The sequence below is a fragment of the Alosa sapidissima genome, chromosome 5, assembly GCF_018492685.1.
Source record: "Alosa sapidissima isolate fAloSap1 chromosome 5, fAloSap1.pri, whole genome shotgun sequence".
Classification (NCBI taxonomy): domain Eukaryota; kingdom Metazoa; phylum Chordata; class Actinopteri; order Clupeiformes; family Clupeidae; genus Alosa; species Alosa sapidissima.
This window is the reverse complement of record NC_055961.1, coordinates 7,871,836-7,894,955: the sequence shown is the minus strand read 5'-3', so window position 1 is coordinate 7,894,955 and position 23,120 is coordinate 7,871,836. Positions and strand designations below refer to the sequence as shown.

The 23,120-nt window shown below is 42.5% G+C and overlaps 1 protein-coding gene across 1 annotated transcript in view; it reads right to left on the bottom strand.

The window, feature by feature from the left end:
* The window catches only part of si:ch211-12m10.1 (teneurin-2), a 183,967-nt gene that overhangs the window by 149,501 nt on the left and 11,346 nt on the right, over window positions 1-23,120 (bottom strand). Inside the window, exon 2 of the mRNA XM_042093974.1 lies at window positions 1,095-1,406. Coding sequence (XP_041949908.1) covers window positions 1,095-1,329 — 235 coding nt within the window. The 5' untranslated portion in view covers window positions 1,330-1,406. The remainder of the gene's footprint in view (window positions 1-1,094; window positions 1,407-23,120) is intronic.

The following is a 23,120-nucleotide window of genomic DNA, read 5'->3' as shown; positions in this document are numbered from 1 at the left end:
AATCACAAAACTCACACAGACGCTTGTTCTTTTCCCATCACTTTCATATCACAAGTTCAACCACCTGTGAAATTAATGACAGAATTATTGTGGTTATCGGGACTCACTTAATTCCCACATGCCTACATATAGCTTGCCTGTGCATGCAGGTGTTCAAAAACAGGGTGGAAAAGTAAAAAGCTAAGGAAGTGAAAAAGCAACATGATGGAATGAAAATGAAGGAAGGTGAGACGTGTCGTACAAGTAAGAAAGGAAGACAGAGAAGGACAGAGAGAGAGTGCAAGAGAGAGAAAAGGGAAGAAAAAGATGGATAATGGCGCAATATGGATCTACCAACACCACAATCATGAGTACCATATTGTTTTTATACAACAGTTCCACTTACATCTAATGACGCTTAAATACATCAAATTGTCTTTTCTATTGTTCATATTGATTTTTGTTCATTCTTCATGTGCCCCTTAAAAAAAGTTCCAATCTACTTTTGGCGTCTACTGTTGCCAAGCAACAGAAAATGTTACTCTGCAGCCTAGTTGAGAGCAAAAGGCTCCATCCATGTGCACAATAATTTGTATGACAGCCTGCTAATCTGAATATATAGCATACTCCATTTCTCATTCAATAACTGTCAAATGTGACATTATGAAATTGCTGCTCTCTTAAGAGTTTGAATAAATATAATGTTTGCTGAAGAGTGCTGTATAGTGTTGTCCTCTCATCCAATCAGAGATGAATAAATAGTTTGACTGGACCTAACTGTTGTATAAGGCACTAGACTCTAACAGATAATATGGTAGTGGAAAAGGACGCTGAAGAGGATGGCTGCTGGATCAAAATGATTTAGCAATGTTAAAAAATGATCAACACATCTAATGACTTGTTAAAAAAGACAAATGCTAGAATAACAGGAGCTACAGCCTTTAGTGTGCGGACCTATCCATTTTTCAACATTGCTAGGATTGCAAGGTTAAAGTATTTGTCCCACTTTGAGACCAGCTGTAAAAAGCAACAGAAATGAACAGACAGATAGAGGCAGAGAGAGAAAGAAATAGAGAGAAAGCAAAAGAGAGACGAGGGAGGTGTACTGAGCTCACCTTGCCTGACGTACTCCTCCCTCTCGTGGTGCATGAGCTCGGCGACGCAGCCCCCGTAGCGCACCCGGCTCTCGTGCTCGTAGGCCTTGAGCGTGCCGCTGGCGCTGTAGGCCTTCTGGGCGACCGCCACGCAGCACTCGTCCGTGTCCAGGGCCGACGTGGCCGTGGCGTAGCGGAGGTCCCTGCGGAAGCTTCCGCGGCCGAGCGAGCGCTGCCGCCTGTCCCTCATGTCCATCACAGCGGCCAGGCCAGGCCTCACACGCGCGACGTCTTCTCCTGCCCCCAGGCACCGCCACAACTCACAGCCTCAACCTGTGGGAACACAGCAGCCATGGGAGCATCACTGCATTTCAGTTCTCTTGTACACATGGTCATGGGGCTCACTTTAACTTGTGGAAGACTTTTCAGTTAATAAAGCAGTGGTAAACATGCATTCACTCTATTTTACATGTTGCTAGGGTGATAAATCAATCAAATGTGTGAGTGTGTGTGTGTGTGTGTGTGTGTGTGTGTGTGTGTGAGAGAGAGAGACAGAGAGAGAGGGAGAGTGAGAGAAGGAGAGAGAGAAGGAGAGTTTGAGATTGAACTCTCTTACTATTTGGCTGAAATACTAAAACACTTTCAAAAGACTCACTTTGTTTGTGAACACCATCATATATTTGGATCAATAGCAAAGCATATCAAGCCAAAAGTTCTCCAGCTCTACAGAAAACCATCCTCTATCCTGAAGAAGTCATTGGAGACACACAAAATAAGAGAGTTTCCAAAGGCTTATTGTTACTGAAAAAAACTACAAATCCCATGGCTCCCATGCCTACAAAGGGGCCAAGGGATTTGAGACACAGAGACAAAGAAAGAAGATGGACTAAAAGACAGACAAAGAGACAGAGATGAAGATAGATGAATAAGGAAAGAAAAAATAGAGAGAGTGAGAGAAGAGAGTCCCTTGAAGCAGACTTTGAGGGAGGTAGCCAGGCCCTCTTTCTGACACCCTCCTACTCTGCATCTGTTTGGGAAGCGGCTCTCAGTTTAGCAGGCCAACTCTGAAGCAATGAGTCACAGATAAACATTCATAACACCCCTCAGGACATCACACATGTAACACACAAATATACTGCCTCAGTCTATGGTCCACATAGAGTCATTCCACATTATATAATTGCTTAATGTAAGAACCTGAGGCAAGATTACTTTATCCAAGGAAAAAAAGTAGTGACCGATCCAAAATAAATAGAACAGCTGGATAGAGGTGCTTCTCTATCCAGCTGTTCTATTTATTTTGGATCGGTCACTACTCATGCTTGCCTGTCCCACTACCTGGGACAGGCAAGCATGAGTGGATGGGTGAGTTTACTGCGTTTATTTGATCCACATTTGGGCCCATTACCCGTTTTCAACAGGAAAAAGATGGGATGGGTAGGAGCCTGAAGTTTAGCCAGACTGACAAACTCGATACAGTAGAGTTAAGGTGTAGGCAGACCTGTTCACAATAACACAGCCCAAAGCCTATGTATACTGTAGCTCAAAGATAAACCAATACTCACTATAAAACTCATGGATAGGTATTAGTCAGAAGAAGTACACAGTTGTAGTTGATGTACTATTAATTCAGTGTTATGATCAACATTTGCTTCTATTTAGACTATACACTTATATACTGCCTGCCACTTAGCAATATAATTTTTCAAACTGTTAAATCCTTTCATGCATTTCTTGTACAAATGGTTATTGAAATGAACAGCTCCCAATACATCTGGAGATAAAGAGACACAGGGCTTGAGGACACAGATGAGGAATCCATTGGGGGGATGTTGGCATGGATCCTAGCTGTTTCTATTATTTTATGAGACATCTTTGTCAACACTCAGGGCCAGATGTATGTGCATTTGCGAACGTAGCCTCATGGACACACCGCAGATTGCGAAGTTTCCGTCGTATTTATGAATCGTTCGATCCTTAGTGTAAACTGCGCCTTTCTCTGCCTTTCTCGGCCCATAAACGCAATTTACGAACGTCCACAACTGAATGGCAGCGCCTACATACAAACGCCGTTGAATGAAGTTAACTGATGACAACATTAAAAAGAATCAAACGTTTAGCGATCATGAAATAATACCATACATGATAAGATGTAAACAAGCAGGGAGATAATGAAGATCAGTAGTTCTACTCAGGGTCGGACTGGGAACAAAATTCGGCACTGGCAATTTTCTCCTGGACCGGCCCACCACTGGACCGAAGACCCCCCCCCTCACACACACACACACAAGCCCACCAAGACTGAAGTATAAGTATAACAGCGTTTTTCATCTCAAAAGAGGTTATTTTAGTGTTTTGTCACTTCTTGTGACCAATATTAATATAACAGCGTTTTTTCCATTTTATACACTATGCAAACATACAGGGCTCTATTATTCTTTTATACCTTTCTATGCATGAATAGCTGCTGAGAAAAAACACCAAAGTGAAATCCTCAACATGTCTGCAGATTAACAGGAAAGCGGCGTTATGGAGATACAGCAGGGTGCGAGGACGGAAGCCATGTTACGGATTTCAGTTACATTTCAAGACAAAAGGGCTCAACAAGCAGACAGGGGCCTCCTCCGTCACCGGGAGAAAACAAAAATCAGGCTCTTTTGGACTCGCCACAGCGGTGGCAATCCTCGCGCTCCATTAAAACTAATCCCCCAAATCCACACTGGGCAGAGCGCTCGCTGCCTTAATCTGCCTGAAAACAAAAGGATTTGGGGTGCCACCGACTGACTTTGCCACCACGGTGCTGGCGGGCTGTAAGGATGGCATAGTTGGCACAGTGCGGACACCTGTAGACCCTGATGAGCCTATTAGAGAGCGTTTAGTACAGGGCAACGCCGTTTTGTAGAGCAGCCAAAAGAAGCCAGTGCTACGCAATATAACAGAAAGTCATTCAAAGCTAAAATATACAAGACCAGCTTTGCATGACTGGAATGGCTCCAGTATGGCCACCACCATCAAAGGGCTGAAGTAGCACACATATGACAACGACATGTGATTCATCACGTGTGCTGAAATCCGACTGCCCGTGCCAGGACACACAATTTACATCACTGTCTCCAAGCATGAAATTAAAGAGATAAAAACCAAGGTGCAGAATAAGGCTTGTTTTTCACCGAAGCAGAGGGAGCTGCAAAATCATACTTAGGGCCCTCATTTGAATGACTGCCAAAGTGTCTTACATCTAATGCCTTCACACGGTTTTTGAATTCTTTTATACATGTATACGTTCATTTGCCTAGCAATGATTGTGATGTTTGGACCATATGTTTGACACATTAGACTTAAGACTTTGAATGCCCTTCACTCAAGTGATGGCTTATAATAATGGATCTTATAATGGTTCTTATTAGGGCTGTCAATCGATTAAATTAATCAAATTAATTACATACTCTGTGATTAATTAATCTAAATTAATCGCATATATAATTCTTGCTGTGAAAGTATTTTACATTTTTAAATTCAAATAAATCATTGAATAATCAGCAATAGTGACATTAAAGTTCAAAAACTCTTTTATTATTATTTTAATAATGGCCATTATAATTTATGATATGACCTAATATGCTGAGGAAATAAATTCAAAAGTGCTTCGGGAAGAAGTTGTTTTTCACATACAAGGTATTTCAGGCCACAGATATAACCTAGGGGACACAATGAAAATAAATTAACACTCCCCTCAATGTCAACACTATTTCTTTGCATTGATGTGCGACTTTAGAGTTGATGAACTCCGTTAATATGCAAATTCCTTGCTGCAGACATTGCACATTATTTTTATCAACACCATCAGGCTGTTGTTTAAAAGCAAATGTTCCAATCAATGATCTAGTCAGCACATTTTCCTCTCTCTCCTTCATTTTACAGTCTAATGGTTACTGACTACAGTCAAAGGGGGTCAAAGGTCATACGGAATCGATTAATCTGCGTTATTTTTTCTAATCAGTTATTTTTTCTCAAATGAATTAATCGAAAGTTATTTTGACAGCCCTAGTTCTTACATATGTAGTTTATGCCATATGTTTCATAGAATTGGAATTAAAGTTAAGTAGATCTGCATTCTGCCGTACGCGCCTAAGTCGGCCATTTCTATCTGTATGTCTCTGTGTTCTTAGAGATAATGAGAAAGGGCTGTTTCAGGAACTGTGTGTGCTTGAGTTTCACATTCTCTTTGAAAGAGCAACAGAATTCATCAGTTTCACCCTCCTCAAAAGGAATGAGACAATACGTTGACCACACACAAAGGGAGATGATGGAAACTAATGTAAAGAAATGTAGCGACCTTACAAGAGTTGAACATGAATCACTGGTTCATGGCTAGCTGAGGTAAGGCTGCTTTAACTTTGATTTGTTTGACGGACTCAAAACCCGCACAGAAACAGTGCTGCCCAACCGAGTAGCCAGAATTACAAAGACGCCTTTCAAACCTATTGCTAGCCTGGGCACTGTGGAGATGGAAACACACAGGCTATTCTCTCAATTATCAAACACAAATGGCAAAATGTTAGCACGATGAATAGTGGCGGCTGTACAGTGGGGAGGGGTATTCATCGCTTCATGCACCCTCAATGTTCCTACATTACAAAGACTAAAGGAGCACAAAGCCAACTAGATGTAAAGGCAGACATGCCAACTGCTTCACTGAATAGCACATTATTGAACTGTACAGTACATATTTCTTTAGTGGAGAGCCGAGTTTCTCTATATAATTCAGCTCGCAGTTGCAATGTGCAATGAAAACAACTTTGTGCAGCTTTGCATACAAGTTTTAAATGCTCGTCATGCTCACCAACAAATTAAAATCTAAAATGTCTAAAAAAAAAAAATGTCTTTAGAAAAAAATGTTAAAAGAAACCACGGAGCCGACACCTTTTTCTATCTAACCTTGATTCTAGTACTAAAATTATGGCCCAGAGACAGCAGGTAATCGCTGTGGGTGGGTTGAATGATGTGTGACCACCTCTTTCCCAATCACACCTTGACAATATAACCCCCACCCCCCTGCACTAACATCCTGCTACATGCAGAATGTCTGGTATGTGCACTAGAGCCCACCAGACTGCTTCAAAAATACAAGCTGCTAGGCAGCACAGCAGGAGATGAGGAACCCCGTGTCATGTGTCCACATGAATATAAACAAAAAGCTGGGTCTTTAAGGTGCAGTCCGCGATTCAAATCCAATACTCTTTCTGCCAAGTTCAGTGAATTGCTCCTAACGATCCACTGGCTGTCCATTTCCATCATTCACTAGTTACATTCCGTAATTTGCAAACAGATATAATAGCACAATAGAAAAGCATGTTTGGCGAAGTCTCTGGCCAGGGTCCTGAAGTGATTTGCGGGATAGTGCAGGAGTCAACTGCGCAGGCAGGAGTCGTGCAGGATTCTGCCATTCACCCCTTTATTCTTTAACTATGGAAGACGGGAGGCGTAGCGGCTCCCACACACGGCTGCGTGTGTGTGTGTGTGTGTGTGTAATGGCTCCTACACACAGCTGCGTGCGCTGCAGTGCTGGAGACGCATCCCGTCCACTTCACATGGGCTTACGTCATCCGTTGCCGAACTGAATTGTGGGTCCGTTGCGTCACGTTTCTCCCGTCGCTCGTGTCGAAAAGTTCAACTTTTGCTGCACCGACGGACAACAATAGAAGGCACCAGCCAATTAAATTACAGTTATACTTCAAGTCATTTGCATAGCTACCGTCGGGACCACCCACTGGCATGCGTTGACGGAACGCAACTGTGTGTGGGAGCTAGGGGTGTAACGGTTCATGTATTCGTATTGAACCGAAACGGTACGGGCGTCACGGTTCGGTGCATGAATTTACACGGAGAATACACGGTATAAAAATACATAAAACTTGTGTGCGGATTAATTAATGTCATGCGCAATTACTGTTAAGTAGCGAGAGTTACGGGAGTTCTTTAGCGACACCTAACGCTAATCTGTAGCCTCGCCTTAACTCTGAAGCTCTAATTGGCGCCTATGTTTTTTTTTGTCAGGTCGTCGGTCGATTCCGTCAGTCATTAGCAGCACTAAGGTTAGACCCACAAGAGTTAGAGGATCCGCTGGTCTCTTTAAGATCGCAAGTTTGAGAACTTTAGTTACAGTAACGTTAGTACAGGCGAAAGAGTGGTGGATAAGATGAAACTGTGTGTCGGCGTTGTTCAGCAGTTGTTGGGTATGTGAGTGGAAAAAATGCTACACATATTCGAAGCCATCACCCAGATGATGTAGGCTACCAATCACTGAAACGAGGGGAAAAAACTTCCCCTGCGCTTCAGCAGCCTTTGGATACACATAGGGCCAAAACCTATGGCTTAAATTAAATGATTTCGTAATGACAGAAAGCTATGTAAATCGCGTGGTAATTACCTTTATGTTGGGGTAACTTGTAACTTCTCACATGAGGAGCTGGTAGTGTTAAGTGCATAGACAGTAAAATAAAGTGACAACACTAACCAGGCTAATAAACAAACCATGCTACGGTGAGTTAACGTCAAAGGGCAAAGTCACGTGATTTCTAGTTGTAGTCTGTTTATGAAATGAAAGGAGCAATTTCGTTTTTTAAAAAAAGGCAAAATAGTGTGATATTTTCACAGTTAGTAGGCTAGATTATTACTTTACGCCCAATAAAAAATATTGAGGCAAATTGTAGACCCTTCCATATACAACTAAACACATGTTGAAGGTCTTGCTTAAGTGGATTTTTTCAAAATAATTTTTCTATGTAATTTGCACTTTCAGAAATAAGAAAGTGCTGTAGGCCTATTTTCAGTTTTATAGCTGATTGTCTTATTTTGTTTACAAGTTACAGATGGAGTCTGGGTACTTATTGTACTGTTTAGCCTACATCTTACACACTTCAGGCTGTTGCAGATAGCTCAGGGAAGAGACTGTATGACACTAGGTGGTACAGCATGAGACATGTACAAAAAAAAAATGCTTTCTGCATTTTTGTTTTGCTTTTCCCTCCATTGAACCGAACTCGTACCGAACCGTGATGTCCGAACCGAGGTATGAACCGAACCGTGACTTCTGTGTACCGTTACACCCCTAGTGGGAGCCGTAAGGGGAGGTGGTGTGTTGCGAGCGGAGTGACGCCGATGCTGCAACTTCTTCTTCAGCTGCCTTACGTCCAACACCGGCATTGAGTTGGGGTAAAAGTGATGCTCCCTTAACCTTAAAATACATTTTGTGATCACCACATAGATTAGATTTTGTTACTATTTCATGTAGACCCTGTTCACCCTGTAAACATCTGACTTCTGCTACAACACAGAGTCATGCCACATGCAGAAGTTTTCTGATGATACCTCAATTGTGGGGTGTATCAGGGACGAGCAAGAGGAGGAGTACAGGAGCCTGGTGGAGGACTTTGTGCAGTGGTGCAAACTCAATCACCTTCAACTCAACACTTCAAAGACCAAGGAGATGGTGGTGGATTTCCGCAGGTCTAAGCCCGCTCTGCTACCAGTCTCCATTGATGGGGTCAATGTGGAGGTGGTAAGCACCTACAAGTATCTGGGTCTCCACCTGGACAATAAACTGGACTGGTCAGCCAACACTGATGCACTCTACAAGAAAGGACAGAGCAGGCTGTACTTCCTGAGAAGGCTGCGGTCCTTCAATGTGTGCAGCAAGCTCCTCAGGATGTTCTATCAGTCTGTTGTGGCCAGCGCCCTCTTCTATGCAGTGGTATGCTGGAGAGGAAGCACAAAGAAGAAGGATGCGGGGCGAATTGACAGGCTGGTAAGGAAAGCTGGCTCTGTAGTGGGAGCTGAACTGGAGTGCATCACTTCAATATCTGACAAAAGGACCCTTAACAAACTGATCAACATCTTGGACAATAAATGTCATCCACTCTACAGCACTATCAAAAACCAAGAGCTTGATCAGCTGGAGACTTCGCTCACTGCCATGCACAACTGAAAGGCTGAGGAAGTCATTTGTTCCTAGGGCCATTGAACTGTTCAATGTCTCAGTAAAGGTAAGAGGAGAGATAGACTTCTCTGCTTAGTCTGTCTGCCTCTCCACCCTCTCCATGTTTGAGTACTGACTGCCCACTACTGCTTTACTACTGTTTTACTACTGTTTTACTAATGTACACAGCTTAATGTTTTCACTACTGTTTTACTGCTACACTGTTTTTCATGATATATTATCACACATGATCAATGGCTGCGGTCAGGCTTCTGCTACAATACTGAAATGAATGGCTATAACCCTATTACCTCAACCTGTTCTTGCACTGAAATAGTTTTTTATTTTACCTTGTCTACATTATACTTTACTCTCCTATTTGTCCATATTATTTATGCTGGTCTCTAGACCTTACTCTTGCACTGCTGCACTGTTGGACTAATGTTGGACTACTTTTTGCACCTTCACCATGACACTCACTCTCTTGAGCACCTTGCCATGCACACATAACTAAGGACTATGGTTGGACTACTGTTTGCACCTTCACCATGACACTCACTCCCTTTAGCACCTTACCAGTCCCGGCCCTGTCACCACAAGCGTCTTATGCTTGATCACCTTACCAGTCCCGGCCCTGTCACCACAAGCGTCTTATGCTTGATCACCATACCAGTCCCGGCCCTGTCACTACAAGCATCTTATGCTTGATCACCCTCAAGCACATTGGACTTTCTTAATTTAATTTATATAGTGTATTTAGTATTTAGTTTTGTTAGTTTTCTTATCTTTCTTATCTTCTACTGTCTTTATTGTACAGTGGAGTTTAGTTATATGTTTATACTTATACTTATGTTTACCATTTCTGCTGTAAGTGCATGTTGTGTGTGATGTCTGTATGCTACTGAGACCCTTGAATTTCCCCTTGGGGATCAATAAAGCATCTATCTATCTCTATCTATCTAGACATGGTCTCAAATGAAATGCCGAGACAGGATAGGGTGGTGGCACCAATCCAGGGAAAGAGGGGTGAGGGAGAACTAGGGACGCGGTCCCTGGCTGGGAAGAAACGTGGGCCCGAACACGGTTCGCGCCGGCGGGAGATGATGGGGAAAGGTAGCGATGTGGTTGCTACGTGGGGAAGGGGGAGGAGGTTGCGCAGCACCCTAAGATGGTAACGAGAAAAGTGGGGAGGGTTGATTAGCTGGAAATAAGAAAGAGGCCGCAGTAGCGGAAGGCAAGGTAGTGGGCTGCACGCAGGCTGCCATAACTGGCGGAGTTGAAAAACATGTTGCATGAACATAGGGGGAGACGCTGGAGAAACAGAGCTCGGCGCTGCAGCGCTGGTGCTGGGTTGATTGGCTATAGTAGGAGAGGAAAGATCAACTGATTGTTGGAGAAGGCGACATAGGTCTGCTTTCCTTGCGAAACGAGGGCAATCGATCCCACGCACATCCAACTCTGCTCTAATCAAAGATATGGTCCACGGACTAGCTCTCCTTCTGTCGCTGTTATTAGAAACGGGCGAGCAATTGGATGCCCGTGAAGGCGCTGGACCAAACGCGTCTTGCGAGCGGAGTGACGCCGATGCTGCAACTTCGGCAGATAGAGGTCGACTGCGAATAAATAACCTGTCTGATTGAAGGAGGCGTGGCAACTCTGTCATGCTCCTCCCGAACTTCCGTTTGTAAACGCCATTAGTGAACGCCAGGGGGTAAGAATTTCATGGGTTAGCTTTAGCCAGTTAGCATCCGAGTTTAGTTACCACATCTTTAAAAATGGCATCTCACATATTCACTTCTGCCCACATTTTCACAATCAAGTCAATTAAGTGCCACACTACTTGTCAACACAAAAGTATGTTGTCTGTGTGGATTGGTGGATAAACCACCATCATTTTGTATGCGGCGGATTACCATTGCAAGTTCCGGTTCCTAAGAAAAAAATCCCTATGAGGGAATGAATGGGGTTTTCAGGATTCATGAAAATAACAGTTAATTAATTGCTTTCCTTTCAATAAAACAAATGTGTATGTCGTCCCCATGTGAATTTAAGAGCTGTAAAATATGACTATTGCTATGCCTCCACTCCCAGCAAAAGACACCAGACTTTAGAGGTTTTAGAACGGAGCTTGTTTGTGAAAATGTGGGCAGAAGTGTGCACATATTGGATATATTTTTTGAAGAGCACTGAGTATATTTTGGGCTGAATTAGTTAGTCTAATCACATCAGCAATTAAAATGAATGGGGTGGTACTTGCTCATACTTTCCAGTTCTATATAATACCTCCATGGTGTGCGCTTGCTTTCCGTAAATGGGGAAAAAAGAAATAGTGGCTTGGACCAAGCCATGAACAATTCCAGCCAATGAACACATTGCCCCATTGCTTCCTTCACAGAAGGGAGGGTGGCAATTTGATTGGCTATTGAGCTCAAACATCAACAAAGTCTTGCCAGAATCGTGGACAACAACACCTTTAACACCACAAAGCTTCAGATATTAGTATCACCAAATATAAAGTCAGATCAAAAAAAAAAAATATTATACTACACAGAAATATCTCAGTACACTCAGTGAAACATACTAATGGCACAATCAACAATTATTTCCTTCAGTGGGGTGGGGTGGGGTGGGAGGAGGACCTGTGTGGACAGAAAGCCGCGCTCATTGTGAATCAGTGCCGGTTTGTTCCCACTCAGCCCTGCCTGAGAGTCTGTTGAGAGGGGAACGTGTAATGAAGACAACGCAAGTGGAGGGAAGTGAGGACGATCACACCCTCTCCCTCTCTCTCGCCTGCACACGCTCACGCTCCCCACTGAAGGGCCGCTCGACAGTCCACTTCATCTTACACCACAAACACACACACACACACACTCACACACACACACACACACACACCAACACAACCCCCCCACCCCTCCGAGGTTGGATAATGGGTCCCCTCTCCAAACACATTATATTCCATATGAGGCGGCCCCTTCCAGTGAGGCTAGAGTGGGTTCCACTCTCCACCGCCAAGTGCCATAAAATTAGATATTCAGCCACTACACTGTGGACTGGACCGGGCGAAAGGAGTGTCACTCTGCCGCGCACGCAATCTCCTCTTTTGTCCAGCTTACAAATGTGCACATTACGCTCCCGCTCGTTCTCTCTCGGTCTCCCAGCGACCCAACATTATGAAATTACGATGGAAAGAGGACCTCTTCTCTCGGCTGTCTCTGTGTCCCAGGCAGCACAGCCACAGACAACATGAATTACTTGCCAGTTACAAAACCATCGCTGGGACCATAGCAAGAGAGGAAAAGATAAAAAGGCAGAGAGAGAGAGAGAGAGAGAGAGAGAGAAAGACAGAAAGTCAGAGAACGAGGGGGGTGGTGTGGTTAGGTAACACTTTAAAACCCGAAATCGTGCAAGCAGGTAGATGGCCAACTCTTTGAGTCCTACATGGATGAAATAAAGCACTCACTGATGCCAGCACAGTATCATCCTACAGTATCTCATCTGACTCTACACTCCCAGCTGTAGCCCCTCCTTAGTAAAGGGCAACACGGTCCTGCGGAGCTGCCAGAAATGAGAAAATGTTGTAAAGTGAAACAGGACATGACTGGAGCAGCTTTGTATGACTGGATGTTTTCCAGTAAGGACATCATCAAATGGTTGAAGAGCCACCACTAACAGGGTGCTTTAGACAGAAGAGAAGTGACACATGCACAGTACCTAAAGGAGGTACTGAAACATGCCAGGATTACAAACAGAATACTGAAGAGGAGAAGAGAATAGAGTTATTCTTTTTGTACTACAATGATATCTTTGTAGCAACTTTGAGTAAATTCTTTCGCACATTAAAATGCATAATTCTGTATGTTTTATTGGTTGGTTAAATACATGTTATATATGGATGCGGAACATTTTTGGAGTCAGTTTTTGGTAGATGTAATTGACACAACGTGAGGTTGTATTTATTTTCTAATCGTGCTGCAATTTCGGAGGAAGAAAATCAGGCTCATACTGACGTGTCGCAAATAAATGATGTGAAAAATTTCCATCTAAAAGGAAGAAATATGTAAGGCTGCATGAAAGCGTTTTAATGAATTGACTGAAATGGCAATCTGAAATCACAAAAAATCTACAGTCTATTCATGGCCTTATGATCCAGAAGAGCTGCTATTACTTGGCAAAGACCAAGTTGGTAGTGCACAAAGCTAGCTAGATGTGAAGAGAGCACAGCAGCGGCTTCACCGAACAGTCACTATCATTATCATGTACATTTCTTTAGTGTATTTAGAGCTGAGCCTTTAATTCATCCGCCAGAGTTTGGCTTTTGAATTTCTACCATTCTGATAAACGTGTTGTTCTGCACCCACTAAAGGTCTTTTTTATCCCTCTCAACTTTACCATGTGGAGGCCCAGTATTATAAAATCATAATGAAGACATATGGTAAAAACATTCTGCTATCATTGTCAATCATATAAATTGATATAGAAATTAAACTAGGATTGTGGTGCTAATTAGAATAGAATAGAATATACTTTATTGTCATGCCTGCATGAAAATTGTCTTTGGTCTCACTGATAGGAATAGTATAAAACACATAGGAAACATAGAGTAGACACATTCATTCCATTACACACAGAGATATATCCACAGGATGAACACAGCACATCACATCCCCTCCCTCTAGCCCACACACACATGCATACACATCAGATATAAGGCAGACAGCACCAGTTCCAGTTGTAGTGCTCTTGGCTACACCTCCCGTCTGTCTAGCTTTTCCATTGTTTGTTGACCATGGAAATTGCATTTGGAATAAAAGAGTTTTTGTATATATTTTTCCTTGCCATGTGTGCTCTGTAGCGCCGCCCTAGGGGGAGCAGCTCAAATTCAGAATGGAGGGCAGTGTTTCCCACAGAATTGAATTCCATTTGTGGTGGTTGGTTTGCAGAATTAACTTGAATACAACAGTTTTTATCAAATTAACACAGCGTGGTTATGATGCTAACCAAATTTAAGCACAATGTAGTACAACCTGGAAAATCATTATGTGGTGGTCAATGTTGATATTGTGGTGGGCCGCCACAAATAAGTCAATGTATGGGAAACACTGGAGGGGGTGGGTGTCATCATCTAGTATGTTCATGGCTTTTCTGTATACTGCAGTGCTGTATAGATTATCTGGTGTTTTTTGAAGTCGCCCCATGATTTTCCCTGCCATTTTAACAATTCTGGACAGGTTGTTCTTATTGTGTACTGTAAAGTCAAGTGACCATACCAGACAGAAATGTTATAGGTAAGGATGCTCTCTACTAAACTGACATATATCCTCTTAAGAATACTACAGCTGACTCCAAATCCCTTCAATTTTCTTAATTAAAAACAGTCTTTGAACAAACTTTGAATATAATAAAATATAATATAACATAACATAACATAATATAACTGTCAAAAACAGGGAGAAACATAGAAAAGAAGAGGAGTGAATAATCCCTGTCTGTGGTTTCTGTTTCTTCATGTGTCAGTCGGTCTTATTGAGGCTCCTTGTCCAGGCTGCTGTGACAAAGGCCCGTCGGCCGCGTTCAAAAGCCTCAGCTAAGCCCTCAATGCACCAGGAGTCCTAATTATTAGGCAACAATTAGTGTGAAATCATCACAGTGTGCTACTGATGCAGAGAGGCCTGGTTCTCGGGCCCCGTCGACATAGTCAGAGAACACGCTGAGGTCAGAGGAAATGACAAAAGAGCTAATTAAAAACGCTGCTATTTTCATTTCAATCATTCCTCTTTGTTCGCTCTATGCAGCATACAGAGCAAACACAGGAACTGCTGCATAAATGTAGAGCAAACCAGTATAAGCCTTTTATCATAATCATCAACAGACATATCATTGCGCTTTGGTTACTTCACATACTTACTGCTAATATAATTCCATGGGTATTTCATAAAGGGCACCATTCTCTGGTAAACAACCTTTACAAAAGGAACACTTAACATAAGACTAATTCCCTGTAAGACATTTGGCTTAAGACCAAGATGTTGAAAGCATAAAACTGACTACCTACAGTACATAATGAGAGAGCTAGTGATTTCATTATCACATGATAAATATAATACGTTTTACCAAAAGCAGCAAGTCCGTAAATATGACAAGGGGTCCATGCTACACTTCTGAACATGACAGTGTCAGAAGGCGGCAGCAGCAACAGCTATTGGAGTGTGCAGGGAGTGGACACTTCGATTCCAGGGAGCTGGTGCCATTGTGATAAGGGCGAGGATGACACGCAGCACTGCCAGACCACCGCCACATCAAGAGGGGTCTGCTCTGGTCTCTGTTGGAGCAGCGGCATCCGGCAAAGGGCTTCAGTTCTCAAGGCTCTAGAGATGCACCCAGCATTCAGCTTCCTCTGCTGCAGGCCTCCACACAAACCTGCTCTCTGTGATCACAGCAATCTTGGCACAGCTCAAAAGGAGCAACCAAAGGGTGAACCTTTCAGTCGTTTAGGAAAAATTCCTTATTATACTTACAGGATAAGGCCTAGGGCCCCACTAGTGGGGAATAGAGACATGACAGGTGGGGCGTAATGAACAGGAGGAAATTAAGTTTTTTGTGCCTATTAATATTGGCTTTCTTTTTTGACAAGGAAGATCATAGATTCAAAACAAAACAGCCACACACACAAACATACGAGTCATAAACAGACCGACATATAAATTCAAATAACATCTGATCCAGTGGACCGAGATGGGAAATGTAATGTGGAACCAAAACGCGAAAATGTACTGGATTGATGGGATCAAGTGGGGCTTGAAAATTCCCCACCTCCAAAGGACAGTACACTGCCCTAGGCCAAGCTCTCACACATGTTACAATTCCATAGTCAATAAAACTAGCAAAACTTTGTATGAGCCTCAACAAAGAAAAATTCTGTATGTTGTTTATAGGTATCTGAGGCTACATTGTTGAAAGACATCGAATGCCCAGTCAAAGGACAGCTACAACCTATTTTAAAGATCCAAAATACAACCTACAGTATATTAAAGATGCATGATTCTAGTGAATCTTTTTTAATCTCAACAGTCAATCCAATTGCACCCATTCAGGGGCGGTTCTACTGGGTGGCAAAAGGTGGCAGCTGTCTTGGGACACAGTCTTGCTTGCTTATAAATCAGATCATATTTTTTTAAGTATATTTTATGTATCTAGTTAGTCTACGTTATTCTATGTTAGTCTATGTTATTTATATCCGCAAGACTTTGTCTCATCAAATTTTTTGATGATGGTCACGTCAGATAATAAGGGCATGCTTGTGTGTAGCTTAACGTAATATTTGTGTGTGTCGCTAGTTTATAACCATTGAACTACTGCTGTCGATGTCAACCCATTAATGCACGTGATAATTCAACGTGGGTTCTCAAAATTGTCATGCATCCACGTTCCCAGCATCTATAGGGTCAGGTTGGGTCGGGTTAAGTTCGGGCTCGGGCAGAGAATCTAAACTCTACTCCATATACAATGTGCTGATTGGTCCATGGAATGGTTAATGGCTTGGTTTGACCCACTACGTTTGTTTCCCCTTTACAGAGCTATGTGTGAGCACGTAATATGTGAACACAGACTGGACAGCAATAGGACAGTGAGGGGCAGTTCGCTGAATTTGTCAAAAGATGAACTGGATTAGATTTACAGACTGCACTCTTTTTGGGAAATGTAAAAAAGCACAATTTATGCTTGACATGTACTGCAATATAACTGGCAGCAGAGGAAAGGTCTTGTAGGCTCAGGCTTAAAGCATAAGGGCCTCTAGATTCCATGGTGAGCACCTCTTCCCTTTGACACATCCGACCTCCTATTAAAGTAAATGAAAGTCTGTTGCTACAATGGGCACTTCAAGTTCTAGGAAACATTATCCAAAACAGTGTACTGAAGCAAGGATCAGGCGAGCAGTGGGGAGTCCCGCCTAAGCTCTTTACACTGGCACAGATAATGCAAGCAACACAATTATTTTCCCCTACATCCTCCTAGATTGAGTTTTAATGCTCGCTGCAGAGTCATGGGGGGTTGTCATCTACACAGTAGCAAAGCAATTCACTCGGTAGTAGGCATTCACAACAGGCTCAGCACATGGCATATGCAAACAGCGGAGTAACTGTTTGCTTTGAGCATTTACAGCTGCGAATGGCACACACACATGGCCTCATATGGAGGAGACACTAGTCGAATGTGAATTGCTGACAGTGAAAACTCCAAACTCCGTGAAACTTGAACGTACCTAATGAATGAGGGGAACACTTAAAAAAGAAAAGATCTAATATCATGGCCGCAGAATGAGAACATATGTAAAATGATGAATGCAACAATCCTTATTTCATCATGCAGACCACAGTGCCTTATGTGGACGATATGTGAATCTGTTGATCATACTAGTATGTGAGGACTGAAGCCTTCATATTTTTTTCTCTCTTCATAATTGACCCCTCCTGCCTGTCAGTGTACCTGTTCCCAGTATGACACCTGTCCATCTTCGTGGTGTATGCGCCTCACACTGATAGTCAGGCGGCATGTTAGCACATTACCAACACTGTGCATTACCCTGCCGTGCATTGTGCTGTATCCAGTGGCCTGACTGTGTTATGCCGCGTTGCTGTCTGTTCCTAGCACTCTGTGTGCAGTAATTGAGTCTTGCCACATTGTGAAGAGGAGATGACACAGGCTACAAGCCTCCCGTTGACATTAATCAGATTTGTCCGTCTAGCAAAACTACTCAGAGCTAAAAGTGTCGGAGAGTCAGGCGAAAGCATCAAACACCCGTAAACACTTCCACTAAACGGGTGAGATGCGACTACTTTTATTGTTGTTGTTTCGCAAAGCGGCATAGAGGCCCTTGTTTTGACAGACTAAAGGGCTTTTGTTTTGCACAATGTGTTACAATTCAGAGCATGACACCAAGTAAATCGTTTTGTTGTATTTTTTCTGTTGGGGGCTTTCTGCAGCCTCAAAAGGTCATGAACATTCAATGCAAAAACCTCACTAATCTATGAGTTTCAGTGAGCCACAGATAGAACCATTTAGTTACCTGCAGGCAGACTGTGTTTATCAGGAACAAAAAAATAAATAAAATAAAAGCAGAGCAGTCACTTTGCATGTGTTTGCAATTGTGAGTTTACAGCATGCTAATGAGTTGTATTTTTTCTTTTTTTTTTTTCTTCAAAAAATAACAAGAGAGAAAATCATGAATTACTAATCTTTACAAACACACAAAAAGGCTAAACAGATACAGCAATGTGGGAAAACAGGCAAAACACAAATAATTGTTAGACAGGTAGCTAGACAAGCTGAAAATAGAATCTACCAAGTACAACTAAGGATGTGTAGCTTAGTATCACACAGTTAAGAATGAATCATAGCACTTTAGGTACTGTGCAGCTAGTTACTGGAAACTTCAGAGAAGAAGGACTAGACCTTCTTTACTGACTTCTCTTGCCACGCAATCAAGACCGCAATCAAATTTCCACAGGAGGCAAACTGTTTGTACTGCACTACAGTAAACACGGACGAACAGTGGGATAAAGAACAAAAACAAGCATCTTTTCCGACCCAGGAGGGAAATTAGGCAGTTTAAAAGTTCCAATGTGAAGCGACACAACACCAGCTGTGGCTTCACCCCCTGTGGAAGGCGTGTGCGCTCTAATGTGCATGGGCAGTGCGGCTCGCTGTGCCGACTCATGGAGCAGGGCCACGCACGCACAAACATGCGCTGACTTGTGCACTCGCTTTTCTTACAGTGCAGCTGTTGCCCACCTCATGAATGATGAGGCAGTGGTAGCTTTCGGATTAATTAAATCTTGGACCACGCTGCCGGTGTCAGGAGACTGCCACCGCGTGTGGCGTAGGCCTACTTATCCGGATAAATGCCTAGGCCTGGGGAACCCACGGAGCGGAGCACAGCCCAGTGCCTACTCTAACTGGACGTTTCACTGGGCTCCTTGTCCACTACTCTACCGTCACCTGTTTTGCGGCTTTAGTTTGCGGTGAAAGTCTCCATTACTGACCACTTAGAAGGCAAACATGGCCGAGCCTCGGTCATTTCGGTCCTAACCACCACCACAGAGCTTGAGAGCGAGCAGCCGCCCAATTCCTTTAGCTGAGGAGATTGCGCTTGTAAATTATTTAGCTACACCTATCTGATCAATGGTGGAGAGTGCAGCTCCTGTGCTACAATACCGTTGTCTGTGTTTCCCTTTAAATATTGATAAAAAGAGAGTGGCAAGGGTGAAGGGCATTTGCACTTTGGAGTAGGCAACTCTGACAGGATTTTTCCCCCTCTTTTCATTTTCTCTGATGAATATTTTATTACCACTCGTGCGTGTGCACACATCCTTCTGTGGGATATTGTATTGACATTGACCTCCATTGTTTCAGGATCGCCTGAAACTAGCAAATCCGCCAGTAACTTCACACATGTATCAATGATTTACGCTGCACAAATTTGACATTTATTGATTAAATCCATTATGACCATAAGCACATAACTAGATGTACCGCAGAGTGGTACAAAATATGACCGCCGCCCAGTCCAGCACATTTTTTCCACAAAAATAAATCACGCTGAAAGGCCTATATGATTCTAACTGTCTCACTAAATTGCATTATTCACACTCAATTCTCACTGGTATCTGCTAGACAACAAGTACCAAAACATGATTAGTTCATAGATTTCATATGTAAAATTCATTTTATACAACCCCACCCACATCTTGCCTGTTCATAATTCTGAGAAATTCTTGAATTGTGTGCATGTGTGCGTGTACATGTTTATGTTTATGTGTGTGTGTGTGTGTGTTTGTGTTTGCCTGCGTATGTGTGTTTGTGCATGTGCGTACATATGTCTACTGTGTGAGTATGTGTCATACGTATGATAACTGTGAATGTATGTGTGTGCGTGTGTATCTATTTATGCACATGTGTGCACATGGAATGGGTTAACATGACCCCTGGAGGCAAACATACGGAAAAAATTGGTCATCCTAGGCCCTACGGTTCTCAAGATATTCACAGAAAACTGTGTCTGCCATATCCTCCTTTCGGTGGGTCCAGTACAGCGGGGGGGCTACAGATCAAAACAAAAAACGATGGTTCCATGCTATCCATGTGGGGTTACATGCCCACCAAGTTTCGTGTACCCCGGTCTTTCAGTGTCCCGGGAATCCTTGTTGGTGTACGGTCACTAAATGTACACATAAATTATTTTATTGTAAGGCCCCCCATGAACGAAAGTTCACAAAACTTGGCATGCATTCGGAGGGTGTCATAATGATCCTACACTTTCAATTTCGTGCAGTTTTGACCATGTCAGCCAGAGATATTGTGATGAAAACACCTCATTTTTTGCTTTTTAATTTTTAACTAAGTGGCGCTATACATGAAATAAGTGGTAATGGGATGGGTTGACATGCCCCCTTAAGACCAACATACAAAAAAAAGGTGGACCTCCTAGGCCCTACGGTTCTCGAGATATTCACAGAAAACTGTCTCCGGCCACCTACAGGCCAGTTGGTGTATAGTAACATAAATTAATTTATTGTGTGGCCCCCCATTAAAGGTGCCATGTGTAAGAATTGAGGTAAAAATATCCAAAAAATTAGCTACACGCATCAAAAGAATGAGAAGAAATAAGGGCGATGATGTCATTAAAAAAAATGACAAGGTATAGTGCTGCAGAGATATCAACCTGAATTAGCATGCTAAATTACTAGCCACAGCCCGACAGGTATCATAATACCAGTTTCGGCCATGGGAGGCGGTATGCGGGCAACATAACCGCCAGCCAAACTGCAATACACGTTTGTCGGTTGTTTCTACCCTACCCTCCTTTCGGGGGGTGCAGTCCAGCGGGGGGGGCTACAGATCAAAATGATGGTTCCATGCTATCCATATGGGGTTTCAGTGTCCCGGGAAAAAAAAAAAAAAAAAAAAAGAACAAAAAAAAAAATCTGACTAAACCTATATGACCGCCGCTTCGCTGCGCAGCGGTCATAATAAGGATCCCATAGTCAAAAGCCACACTGCAAAAAATCCTAGAATTCTAGATTCTAAGTGAGAGAAATAACCTTATATCAAGTGAACTATGCTTATTTTTCAATTGTTTGCTTATAACAAGACATTTTTGCTCTTGATTTTACCTTGTTATAAGTGAAAATCGTCTTGTTCTATTGTCAGATTATTTAGCTATATTTTAAGTAGTATTTACACAAAATGAGCTAAATAATCTGCCAATAAAACAAGACGATATAACAAGGTCAAAAAAACTTAAATCAATAGCAAAAATGTCTAAACATGTCTTGTTATAAGCAAATAATTGAAAAATAAGCATATATTCACTTGATTTAAGGTTATTTCTCTCACTTAGATTCTAGAATTCTAAGATGTTTTGCAGAGGGCAATTCCACGCAAAACTGTCACATCCATAACGGCAACTAAATACCATGGCATCGTGTTGACATTATGGATGTGACAGTTTTGCGCGGAATTGCCCCAGAGCAGATAGTTGAATATGCTGGGATACATTACTTTGAAGAAAACATATTTTTCAATCATGGAACATGTGTATGACATAACTTAAAGACTGTCAGACTGGTAATTCTTCTCCTTCTAATGTTCAATTAAATAACCCAAAGTCACAATTCAGAAGGACAATTTGGTGTGCTTTATAATGATGATGACCAACGCACTTGGTGGGCTTTATATTCATCATTCAGGACTTTAATATACCTAATAGACATTAAAATGCATTCATGTATTTCATAAAGGTCAATAGTTTTTACATGTACTCTAGGCTTCCATCATTGATTCTTCACTTTGCACTGGGATACTGCACTGGAATATTGATGTATTAAAAAACTATCTAAGTCAGAAAGTTCAGTTTTAGTGAACTAGATCTTTTTAAAAATGCCAACTCCTGCTGCTTGTGTGGCGTGCACCTGCCGTTCAAGACAAGATGTTCCAACAGCTACAGACCCCATTTGACAACAGCAGCTCCAATCAGGTGGAGCTTTAGAGGAGCTTGCTGAAGCAGAACTTTCTTTATGCAGCAGACAGAGAACATGGCTACCCAGGCAGTAGTTGGGATTCCACAGCAAAGGGTGATGACTTTGGTTAGCGAGCCAATAGTTATTAGCATTATAGATCCCCAGAATTTCTACAATACAACCACCACTGCATTTAACAACATTACAAGCACAGTACTTCTGTGTTGTGAACTCCGATTTATGTTGTACTCTTGCATATCTACAATTACTGTTTTATATTCTGCACACACACACGCACACACAGCGTAACACACAGATGTGCAGCCAGGCACATTCTGATGTGAGCTCAGGCCCACTGACTCGGAATGAACGTAGTGGCATGTTTTTGCAGCGGGGGAGAGCCCGAGAAAGTGAATTAAATCTACAGGAAACCACAATCTGCCAAACCGATATTGATGGAGTCGCCCAGTAATGAGAGAAAAAAAAAATCAGCTGGCCCTTATCCAGAGTGTCTTGCTAGCTAGCCCCACGCTTCGCTCCAGATGCCTGGCTGGAAGGCATCCAGGCTTGGCTGCAGACGTAAAGCTCAGATAATCCCAGGCATGGGCCATTTCACTTTTCACCTCAATTATTGCTAAAATCAAATACCAACTGCAGATAGTTTACCGCTATGTTCGAATGAAGGAGATTATGGAAGCAATAGTACATGATCTGAAAGAAAATGGCAAGTGCTCTAAACAGCTGCCAATGGACAAATATGTCCTGTGCAGTTTACTAAACAACAAACTGACCCTTGGTGACTAAAGAAACTACATTAACCTCTTGAACCCCAAGCATATGACAACTTAAGGTGCAGCTGATTGATGTAAAGTGCATATTAACTCAGATATTAATAATTCGCACATTGCATATTTCCTTAGTACCCTTTTCCATCATCACTGTGTTAAATGACAGCAGGTACGGTGACATTTTGAGTGTCAGTCAGTGCTGCAAATCCCTACTTCACTTGCTTGAGGTGAGAGCTGTCCTTTGGTTTCACTTCAACTGGTC